The sequence below is a fragment of the Saccoglossus kowalevskii genome, chromosome 1 (genome assembly GCF_978046115.1).
Source record: "Saccoglossus kowalevskii chromosome 1, keSacKowa6.1, whole genome shotgun sequence".
NCBI lineage: Eukaryota > Metazoa > Hemichordata > Enteropneusta > Harrimaniidae > Saccoglossus > Saccoglossus kowalevskii.
Genome location: NC_140641.1, coordinates 48,898,130 through 48,910,751, shown reverse-complemented (window position 1 = coordinate 48,910,751; position 12,622 = coordinate 48,898,130). Strand labels below are relative to the sequence as shown.

General features: G+C 38.6%; 1 protein-coding gene across 2 annotated transcripts in view; it reads right to left on the bottom strand.

Moving 5' to 3' along the window:
* Positions 1 to 3,193: 3,193 nt before the first annotated feature.
* Positions 3,194 to 12,622, bottom strand: part of LOC102805324 (DENN domain-containing protein 2B-like) — a 124,558-nt gene continuing 115,129 nt past the window's right edge. For both annotated transcript variants that reach the window (XM_085502740.1, XM_085502743.1), the window contains exon 14: positions 3,194 to 4,793. In XM_085502740.1, the coding sequence (XP_085358866.1) occupies positions 4,756 to 4,793 (38 nt within the window). In that variant the 3' untranslated portion in view covers positions 3,194 to 4,755. The remainder of the gene's footprint in view (positions 4,794 to 12,622) is intronic.

Below are 12,622 nucleotides of genomic sequence, written 5' to 3'. Positions count from 1 at the left end.
TATGTGGCTATAGAAAGTGATCAATGGAGGTGCAGGTCGCTGAATGCGCTCATCCAGTTAATTTTTTTTTATCTTCAATACATCAATATCAACACGTCATTTTATTGGAAAGCTGCTAATTTAAATGAAATTTCAGTCTGAACAATATAAGAGTGTTTTCAATTTACTGAATACATACAAAAAGCACACAAATAAATAAATTCAGAAGAGATACAACAGACTTCCGGACAAGCCTATGATAGAAAGAAATAAGATTCAATAAATTGATAAATTACTGTAAAATTTTTATTTTTCATATGAATTACTACTGGTTGTGATGGGGCAGACCACATGGAACTATAGAAGGTCCATTTTGGGAGGGACACAGATTTTAAAAAGATCAAAGAAAGCTTAGAAAAAAACTCCTGTGTGCTGAGAGTATTGGAGACACATTAAAAATTAATTCAACATTACTTGACTTGAGATATTGATGGAAAAGCTTATGCAAATAAGGTAACTAATATGAACCATTACGGGAACAACACTCCAACACGGTTACCAAAAAAGATTTAGTAACCGTGACTCCAATAACCTAGATACAATCTCGACGTCATGTGGAGTTTGTTTACTTGTTTTGATATGGGTCTTAAAAAGTTAGATAAGCTAGATTAGAAAGCAATGCCTAAGACAGGGCCTAAGACGAAGTACTCATAAATACTTTCTTATTTTTTTTGTTTTTCACGATGAGTTCTTTATATACTCTATAATTATGACAATAAACATATACTGTTATTTAGTTTAGAGCTCCGTGAAGTTGTCTTTATCGTCATATTTTAACACGAGTATTCAATCTGGAACGGCCTTTTCACTTCGCTCTTACGCGTAGGGATATGCAAATGTGACATTTATGCAGTCTTAGTCTTGTAAAAACAACTGTCCAGTTGAATTTTCAGTTACGGCATTTCGTCGAACGTTGTAGAAGCGTACACGATTTGTTAATTTTCCCCCGCAATTGTATCAGTATGGCCACTTTCACATATGAACGGGGAGACATCATCGAGGCAGTTGATGGAGCGATTGATGGGCAGTGACAACACGGAAGTGACTTTTCCAAGGTGGTCGAAACGCTATGATGTGTCTCTCCCGCCTGATATAGTGTGCCAGAAAACTCCTGTAACTGAAAGAAAGTAAAATACGTGTACTCTTTTCCGTTTATATTGTTCTAAGACTTATTTTAAATGACCACGAAAAATGTGTATGATTTCTGTTCGATCGTGCTATTGTAACACAAACGCGCACTCCACGTGATTTTCTAAACTGGCAGGTCAATCGATGTCTAAAAGTAGTTCCAGTCAGTACACATTTGTTTACACATTGTTATGTGGCACAAGATAACAATTTTTATAACTGATTAAATAAGACTAATTTCCTGATCATAAACTGATAACCAAGTGGGATAGTGTGGTACATTTTTTTAATGGGTTGTTCTCGTAATGCAGATGTAAGTGTAAACCTAATTAGGTGATCAAGAAGCATAAATATTTACAAAAAAACTAATATGGTGTATAGTCCTAGGTTCATTGAAATGTGATGAGTACTCTGTATTGATCAACATAAACAACATGTAACAATTATAAATGTATTTGTACACAGATAAATACTGAAGACATCATTAGAAAATGAACAATATGTATAGTATCAAAGCAATCGGACTTACAGTTTTTAACAAGAAGTCGAAAATATCACTTTCTACCAAAAATGACAAAAATATTCACCAAAATTAGAGAATTGAAGATATCATCACGAAATGAACAAATCTGAGAAAGGTCCACATGTAGTATCTATATATGTAATATCAAAGCAATTGAAGTTTTGGTTTTTAACAAGAAGTCGAAAATATCACTTTTTACCAAAAATTACAAAAATATTCAGCAAAATTAGAGAATTGAAGATATCATCACAAAATGAACAAATCTGAGAGATGTCCACATGTAGTACCTATATATGTAATATCAAAGCAATCGGACTTACAGTTTTTAGCAAGAAGTCGAAAATATCACTTTTTACCAAAAATGACAAAAATATTCGCCCAAATTAGAGAATTGAAGATATCATCACAAAATGAACAAATCTGAGAAAGGTCTACATGTAGTATCTATATATGTAATATCAAAGCAATTGAAGTTTTGGTTTTTAACAAGAAGTCGAAAATATCACTTTTTACCAAAAATTACAAAAATATTCACCAAAATTAGAGAATTAAAGATATCATTACAAAATGAACAAATCTGAGAGAGGTCCACATGTAGTACCTATATATGTAATATCAAAGCAATTGCACTTGCGGTTTTTAACAAGAAGTCGAAAATATCACTTTTTACCAAAAATGACAAAAATATTCACCAAAATTAGAGAATTGAAGATATCAACATGAAATGAACAAACCTCAGAGAGGTCTACCCAAGGTAAATATACACCAAGTATCAAAGCATTCAGGCTTGTAGTTTTCAAGAAGAAGTCGAAAAAGTAAAACATTGACGCCGGACGCCGCCGGACAATCACTCATATGATAAGCTCCGCTCGACAAAGTCGACAGCGGAGCTAACAAGAGAAAGTCCAAATATCAACTTATTTTTATATTACAAGTAAAAATGCTTTACACTGAATACATGAATAGTCCATTACTTGAGTTATAACTTTCCACCTGATAATCCACTAAAACCTGATGTGTGAATAAAAACACATTGTCTCTGCAGACTTATTGCTTCATTGCATTAATAAAATTATTTCATTATTATTAAGTATCTGGTATATATAAATTACACAATGCATTATCTTTTGAAAATGTTACAGTAGCATAGAATCATATATCTTCCATATACTGGTATATTGTTTTGTAGGTAATACATCCTACACTACCACGTCCAATCACCTAGATTTCTAGCAGAAAATATGGCCCATTATAGTAAGTACCACTGTCCCTCTTATCCCAAATCTAGTCAAATTGTATATATGTGTATATACACTGTTTAACCTCATCAAACAATGAAGAACTGGGATATAATCTTGCTGCATTGCTGCAGAGAAGTTGCTATAATTATAATTTACTAAAACATTTTTACCACTCACAGTAAGAATATATAATTAAGACTTCTCACACTTGGGGCTAACCAAGTTTACATACATTTGTAATTGAAATAATGTCTGACAGAAATTTAGATTAGTTGTAGCTTTTTATTTATTTTATTTGTTGCTACCCTTTTACATGCTGGCAAAAGCACATACTATATATCAGGAAATGGAAAAAGAAACAGACAGTTCAAAACATAAAGTACAAAAAATGAAACTTTTCAACTTAAAGTATATACAGGAAATAAATCTAATCTACATAATCTCTTCTATAATCCATGGCATCAATAAGAAATCTTTTCACAATCAATTTCTTCACATATCTCATAATTGTAATGCTTGGTGCTATCGCACAAAATGAAACATAATAATGCTTTACCCTTTTGTTGTGTTGTTTTTGTTATTTTCATCATTTTGATCATTCAAACCATTAAAAATAACTTTCAGCCATCTGGAATCTGCCATATCACACAATCTTTGGTAATGCATGATGTATTTAGTTTAATGATATCTAATCTACAACTCATTGTGAACAATCCCAAATCACCAAGTACAGCCTCATTTGCAGTATTTCTGCATGCATCCAGAATAAATGTTCCTGCGGTACGCTGCATATTTTCTAAACTCTCCATATTTTTCCGACTAAGTATCAGGATTTCCCCTAGCATACTCTAAAGCTGGCCTCAATACCTGGTTCCATAGTGAAAAAACATATTCTACTCGATTAATATTTCCATGACCACAAAGTATTGCTTTGATAACGGGAAATAAGGCATTACATTTTTTCTATTAGTTTTCTACAGTAGGTATGGTTCGAAAGGTTGTGTAAACCAGTAGCCTAAATATTTGTACTCGACAGCTTCTTTTATTTTTGACTTTCCAATAGACTCTCTCTATGTTTGTCAACTCTTTTGTTTGTGATTAGGACATTAGACTTGTCTTCATTAATTGCCATTTTCCATAAATTACAAAATTTGTTGGTAATTCTTAGCATTGCCACTAGTTGACTTTCATTAGGTGCAATAAGTACTGTATGTTCAGTAAAACATATGCCATTAATTAGTACTTCATTTAAGTTATCCCCAAGTAAAGATTCATTAAATGTACAGTGAAAATAATAATAGAGCCAGAACACATCCCTGTTTTAAATCCTCGTTCTGTGTAAAGTAGACAGTGTCAACATCACCAAATGATATCTTACTTTCTATGTGGTAATATGTCTGTTTTATGACTCTCCACAATTTTCCCTGTATACCATTCTGCCATAAAGCATACCATAAGCAGTCTGTCCAGATGGTGTCATATGCTTTTTTGAAATCCAAAAATGCCAAATAAGTATTTTTATTTTTGTATTTGCATGCTGTAGTTATTCCCTTTAGAATGAATATTTGGTCTGTAGAGCGCCTGTCCTTTCTAAAGCCACCCTGAATTTTACCCAGTGTTTTATTCTTTTCTACCAAGGTATTCAAATCTTTTTCAAGTATTCTATTATATAATTTCCCTGAACTTAATGATATACCTTTGTAGTTATTCAATTTTTCTTATCACCTTTTTTATGCAATGGTATTTTGTTAAAGAGAAATACAATGGCAAACTGATCAGAGTGCTTACTGATAACACAATGAGGTAATCTTGACATCAAGGCAATTACTTCTTCAACTTTGCAGCATCAACTAGCTTATTGCCTAAAAATAAGGAAGATGAATAATTATTATTATACATCTGGCACCAAAACGCCATAATTTACAGCGCATCGTAATTTTGCGGTATATTACGAAGTATTTATCCTACCATATTAGGAAATGCGAATTCCAAATATGGAATAATTACGTATGTGAGCGTCCTCTAATAATAAAAGCAAACGTGGCTGACACCAGAGTTTGTCCGGACTCCACAAAAAAAAATTTGCCGATTCTGTTCTAAACATTTTGAATTTCGGCATTCCCATGGTGTATCCTTGGAAGGAAAAGATGTATAATAATAAGGTTATTACGAGAATACCTAAAAGTATGCATGACGACAGTACAGCTGGAGTATCAACCGATGCACAGCGGAGGTATGTTTCATCATACAGAGAATTAGGATACATTATCATATGATGTATTTATATAAAATACATTTTTAATACAGCACAAAGACTCCTCAACTGATAAGATTTTAATGCATATCAAATCTTCAATCAACACTTGAATCGGACATTTTAGGCACACTTGCAGCTGTTGAAACCCAACATGTTATATTAGGATAGTATATGGTGATGATCTTGGACCACTCGGAAAAAGGGGCATTCTGCCTTACCGGTAGTTCATCTAGCAGTTTCTTTTTTTTAAATATGTTAGATCCCTGCCCATCAAAATCTTACTATTATTTGAAGAAATTATATTATGGCCGTTTTGAAAACTTTTATAAACACTGACTTCATAGAGATTAGACAATTGGCAAAAATACATCTGGTGTGCAATATCTTGATAATATGTACAGTGTGTGATATCTGGTCTGCAATATCTTGATAATATGTACAGTGTGTGATATCTAGTCTGCAATATCTTGATAATATGTACAGTGTGTGATATCTAGTCTGCAATATCTTGATAATATGTACAGTGTGTGATATCTAGTCTGCAATATCTTGATAATATGTACAGTGTGTGATATCTAGTCTGCAATATCTTGATAATATGTAGTGTGTGATATCTAGTCTGCAATATCTTGATAATATGTACAGTGCATGATATCTTGTCTGCAATATCTTGATAATATGTACAGTGTGTGATATCTAGTCTGCAATATCTTGATAATATGTACAGTGTGTGATATCTAGTCTGCAATATCTTGATAATATGTACAGTGTGTGATATCTAGTCTGCAATATCTTGATAATATGTACAGTGTGTGATATCTAGTCTGCAATATCTTGATAATATGTACAGTGTGTGATATCTGGTCTGCAATATCTTGATAATATGTACAGTGTGTGATATCTAGTCTGCAATATCTTGATAATATGTACAGTGTGTGATATCTAGTCTGCAATATCTTGATAATATGTACAGTGTGTGATATCTAGTCTGCAATATCTTGATAATATGTACAGTGTGTGATATCTAGTCTGCAATATCTTGATAATATGTACAGTGTGTGATATCTAGTCTGCAATATCTTGATAATATGTACAGTGTGTGATATCTAGTCTGCAATATCTTGATAATATGTACAGTGTGTGATATCTAGTCTGCAATATCTTGATAATATGTACAGTGTGTGATATCTAGTCTGCAATATCTTGATAATATGTACAGTGTGTGATATCTAGTCTGCAATATCTTGATAATATGTACAGTGTGTGATATCTAGTCTGCAATATCTTGATAATATGTACAGTGTGTGATATCTAGTCTGCAATATCTTGATAATATGTACAGTGCATGATATCTTGTCTGCAATATCTTGATAATATGTACAGTGTGTGATATCTAGTCTGTAATATCTTGATAATATGTACAGTGTGTGATATCTAGTCTGCAATATCTTGATAATATGTACAGTGCATGATATCTTGTCTGCAATATCTTGATAATATGTACAGTGTGTGATATCTAGTCTGCAATATCTTGATAATATGTACAGTGTGTGATATCTAGTCTGCAATATCTTGATAATATGTACAGTGTGTGATATCTAGTCTGCAATATCTTGATAATATGTACAGTGTGTGATATCTAGTCTGCAATATCTTGATAATATGTACAGTGCATGATATCTTGTCTGCAATATCTTGATAATATGTACAGTGTGTGATATCTAGTCTGCAATATCTTGATAATATGTACAGTGCATGATATCTAGTCTGCAATATCTTGATAATATGTACAGTGCATGATATCTAGTCTGCAATATCTTGATAATATGTACAGTGTGTGATATCTTGTCTGCAATATCTTGATAATATGTACAGTGCATGATATCTTGTCTGCAATATCTTGATAATATGTACAGTGTGTGATATCTAGTCTGCAATATCTTGATAATATGTACAGTGCATGATATCTTGTCTGCAATATCTTGATAATATGTACAGTGTGTGATATCTAGTCTGCAATATCTTGATAATATGTACAGTGTGTGATATCTAGTCTGCAATATCTTGATAATATGTACAGTGTGTGATATCTAGTCTGCAATATCTTGATAATATGTACAGTGTGTGATATCTAGTCTGCAATATCTTGATAATATGTACAGTGTGTGATATCTAGTCTGCAATATCTTGATAATATGTACAGTGTGTGATATCTAGTCTGCAATATCTTGATAATATTTACAGTGTGTGATATCTGGTCTGCAATATCTTGATAATATGTACAGTGTGTGATATCTGGTCTGCAATATCTTGATAATATGTACAGTGTGTGATATCTGGTCTGCAATATCTTGATAATATGTACAGTGTGTGATATCTGGTCTGTAATATCTTGATAATATGTAGTGTGTGATATCTGGTGCACCTCATTCGTGCACTTCTGTTTTTCACTATGGTGTATTAAGTGTTAGCACTGTATTCCCACTGTCATAATTATTCACTGGCAAAGAACGAACCCGACTCAAGCGAATTGGCGGCAAAAGAAAATAAAAAGTTAGTTTTATTCTGTTGAATCTAAAATTACATTTCTGGCATACAGCGAAATACAGAATTAAAAGGCAAAAACAGAACTGTGACAAAACGATAAAAAGCACTCAAAAACAAAACAAAGCGTGATACTAATACAAAATGATAGTAAGCCAGCTGGCATGACCGTGTGGAAAAAAAAAAAAAAAAAATGGGTGGGTGGGTGGGTGAAAATAACCCGAACAGAAATGACTGGGCACAAACAGCGTGCGATGTAAACAGTGCATGTAAACAGAACGAAGCGAATTGGCTACAAGAATCATGCACAGTAGAGAAATTAAACAAACAAACGAAGCTATGCAAATGAAAAGTATGCAAATGAATACTTAACAATTTTGAATTGCCTACAAAATACAACAATTATTCACTGGCAAAAAAACGAACCCGACTCAAGCGAATTGGCGGCAAAAGAAAATATAAAGTTAGTTTAAATCTAAAATTACATTTCTGGCATACAGCGAAATACAGCATTAAAAGGCCAAAAATGAAAGCCGCCAAAAGCAAATGTTCAAAGTGTCAGATAGACTTGGCCAGACTTGATAGCAGCGTGAATGCATGATGCCGTCCTGAGGCGACGACCGAATGAGGATTCCATGTAGAGCAGGTAAGCTTGTGAGCGCCAGTCGCCTTGCGCTTTAATTGCTTCAGGGTCTGCACCCGACTGAAATGCGAAGGAGGCACCTCCGCGACGAAAGCTGTGACCGGAGTAGCTGTTTGGGTCCAGCCCTATGGAGCTGAGCAATGATCGCAGATGTCGAACAAAAGACTGGTAGGTCAAAGGATGCAGTCTGCCGGTAGATGAGCAGGGAGCTTCTGAAGGTGCTGGCAACATGTCCACCATCTGCATGTAGGCTGATACTGGGCAGAGGGCGGAGCCAGGGATAGCCAGGATGGGAATGTGCAGAACCCGTTCGGCGAACTGTATGGTTTTGGACCGTGTGATACGAATGATCAAACCTGTGGTGTTGTATCCGACGCTACCCCGCGAGAGATGAATGCGGGTGTCATAAGCTGTATCTGAAGGGGGCACCAGGTTGGACTTACGCAGGAACGAAAAAAATGCGATGAGGAAAGCGGACCACAGCGTAACGTGCAGCGGGCGTGTAAAGTCCAAGAGTTGATGAATTCGAAGAAGGATATCCGGTGTGATAGGCAACTTGCGGCGATGCTGGTGCGCTGTATTCCCCTGAGGACAAGGCGCAGTTCAAATGAGTCTAGTGAAGGTGGGGTCTCGGTGACGAAAAGATGCAGCAGCTGAACACCATTGAGGTAGTTGCGGATAGATGCCGTGCTTGAAAACGAGCGGGCGAGGAACTATGTGTAGCGAATAATCGTTTGTGTTGTGGCCGAAACTGGCTGGATGCAAAAGAAACAGCAGAAGAGAAAGAATGCACGCCATTGAGTTGTAATGTTGCGCAATGAACCAGAAGCAAAAGCTGAGTGGAGTGAGCGGGACGCCTGGTGATCCAGAGCGGCGAGCGGAGCTTGACTACCTGCAGAAGCGAAAAAGAAAATGCTTACCAAGGATGAATAAACTGGAACGTTTCCTGAGGTACAACGGCTTCTGAGATGCCAAAGTTTGACTGTAACTCTTCCACACGAGACTCGTAAATGCCAGATAAATGTGAACGGCTTGGAGCGTCCGCAACATTGCTCCGACCGGGGATGTGTACAGCCCAGAGATTGAATTCGAAACGTGCTTGGAAGTATGCGATCTCCCGCAAACAGCTGAGTTCAAAATCTGAATAGGTACGATGAGAGTTGATCAATGCAACCGTTGTAGTGTTGTCAGAGGTTATTTGCAAGTGAAGCCCGCGCCAGGTATGGGACCAGAGCTTGAGTGCGACCACGACTGCAAGCAATTCCAATGCATTGATAGACAAACCCATGTTGGTGATGTGTTGTGGGAAAGGAGAGCGGAAAAACTGGGTAACTGAGACACCGCCGCAGCCTGAAAGGCATGCGTCTGTACACACGACAGTGTCTGGCGGGGACCAAGGTTGGGTGTGTATGATAAAAACGCCGTTATAGTCCTGTAAAAACGTCTTCCACCATAAGAGGTCTTTGCGAAACTCTGCATCGATACGGGTGCGGGAATGTTTAGCAGTGAATGTGCGAAGCGTGGCCAGCATGCGGGAAATAAACAAGCGACCCGGGCGAACGCAATTCGAGACATAGGACAAGAGACCGATGAGACTTTGTAATTCTGTGCAGGAACAAGAGGAGCGATTGTCCCAGTTGGATAGCTCTTCATGAATTTGAGTGAGTTTCGCGGCGGGTACGGCAATGGTCATGTTGACTGTGTCAAATTCAGAACCGAGAAAAGTCATACTAGTAGCAGGAGCGCATACTTTAGCCACGGATTCTTGAAGGCCGAGCTCGTTTAGCAGATTCCCTAGACTCTCAAAAGCCACAGTAGCGTTGATTGGTAACTCGGCTCCGCCGAAATCGTCTATATAATTGATCACCTCGTGCCCTTGGTTGCGTAGGATGTGACGCCATGCGTTGGTTGACCGTTGACACATTAAGGCTGCTGTGCGTAACCCGAAAGGTGGTGAAACGTCAAAGTAGTATTTCCCTTTCCAAGAATAGCCGAGAAGGTGGTAGTCTCTCGGATCCACGCGAAGTTGACGGTGTGCCCTGCTGAGGTCTCGTTTGTAAAGGAGGCAACCGGAACCAAGTGTACGGATGCGATCTAACATGGAGTCAACTGTAGGATATCTGAGCTTGTAATCATCCCCGATGTAACTGTCCCCTGGGATGCCGTCGTTGACCGAGTAGCCTTCTGGAAAACTTAAGTCCACGACCACGCGACGGGAAGATGAGCCCTTCTTAGCCACGGTCATTAATGGTGAGGTAATGAGCGGGTGTGACAATGGCGGAGTGTCGAACGGTCCAACAGATGCGCCGAGAGATAGCTCTGATTCCAGAAAACAGTCCACGTGCTCAGCGAAATTTAAAGCCGAGGTGTGATTCGTTGCGTGCGAAGTAGGAAGAAAGTCGCGCGAGTAGTTGATGGGCCAACCAAATTCTAAGAAGTCGCAGATGTCATCGTCGTAATTGCGTAGAAGATGGCGCCAAGACTGAATGTTCAGACCGGAAGAGACTGGGATGCGACAACCTTGAAAGTTATAAAGGCCTGAAGCGGAGATTCTGCGATGTAAATCAATGTAATGTTGTGCAATACTGCCATCAATGTTAGAAATAATGTGATCTGGCGGCACAGAGTTTCTGGGCGACAGTGACAAATGATCAGCTGATGATGGAAAAGTTGTTGTTGTTCTTCTTGTAGTTGATGATGATGTCGATGACGAGTGTGTAGCCCTTGACCTGCTTGTGTTGTGATGAGGTGTGGGGTCGAAGTTGGTGTCGCTGAGGATCGCCTGCAATGTTGGCGCTTTGATCATGCTTGATGTCAGTGTGGTTGTTGACTGACCGGCGAGAGCGAGGGATTCGAACTTGTTATTATCGATGAAGACTGTGGTGCTGAGCTTGGGTAATGCCGTGTGCGTAAGTGACAACGGTGATGTAGCTGCTGGTGGCGTAGGTGTGGAGCCCCCTGACACACTTGTGATGACTGAAAGTGTTGGGTCAGACCCGGTGATGTTGTTGCTAACCGAATCGAGCGAGATAACACTATTGTCCAGAGATACGTGTATAGGCGTTGATCTAACGGGGAGGTCACAGGTCGTTGACGTGATGTCTGAGGGCTGCGCATGGAGTCACGAGGAGATTGGTTTGTCGCGGTGAAGAGGTGACATGGACGTGCCTGACTTCTGTTTGCAGTCCTTTTCGCTGTGATTATTAAAACGATTGCGGGTGACATAGCAATGATTGCAAATGTGTTTAAATTTGCATGGATGAAATGAGCAAGAACCTTTCTCGTTGAAAGCTGTGCACACTAATACGGGCGAACCGTCCGGGTTGGAGGTATTTCTGTTGCTGTTGTTTGTCGTCCGTTTCTGGGTGACTGATTTCAACTTGTCGGCTGAGAAATCGAAAAACAGTTCTTTCACGTCTGAGTAATTGCTGTCCCATGTACGTCTGTTATCATCGATTAAACGAGCCACTGCCGCATGATAGCTCCGGACGATGGGCCATTTGTACAATAGTAGTTTAACAAACAAATCGTGCAGGAGACGTAACCAGCCCTTTTGTTCTGCTTTGGGCATGGATGGGTCCTGCAGTAAGAGCGTGTAGCCCTGTAGAAATTGTTCGAGTGATAAGTCGTCGTATTTCAGTTCATGTGAAGAAAAGAATGATGGAACAAACTGTTCTGGAGATTTCAAACCAGGCAACTTTTTCCCGGCGTGATGCCCGGGGGAATTAACGAGACTGTCGCGAATAATGTACTCACCGGCTGGTGCTTTGTTCTCAGCCTCATGTCCTTTGTTCGTTCCAATGGCGTCGAAGTATGGTGACAAATCGTAATCAACCTGCGATCGGAGATTCGTCATTTTGCGAAGTTCCGCTAGTGAAATGTCAGAGATTTGGTGATTAGAAGGCGATGTGCCCTGTTGGCGCGTGGATGATAGGCCCGTGGTTGGTGGATGTGCGTTCAAGGAACAACTTTTGAATTCCATTTCTAGCTGGGAGATTTCCGCCTGTAATTTTTGCTTCGCGATTCTCGCCAACAAGGATTGTTTCCGGCGCTGCAAAATAGCTAACTCGGCTTGGTCGTCTTCATCCCCGTCTGAAAACTCGTCAAAATATCCATGTGGTTCCGCGTGTGAGACTGTTGGCGAGTGACGGCGGTGCTTCGAGGTGGAAGGAGACGACTTAGGGAAGGCAGTTGAGCTGTTCGGTTAACAACAATTCTCTTCCTCCGGCAGTGGACCGGTGCAGAAT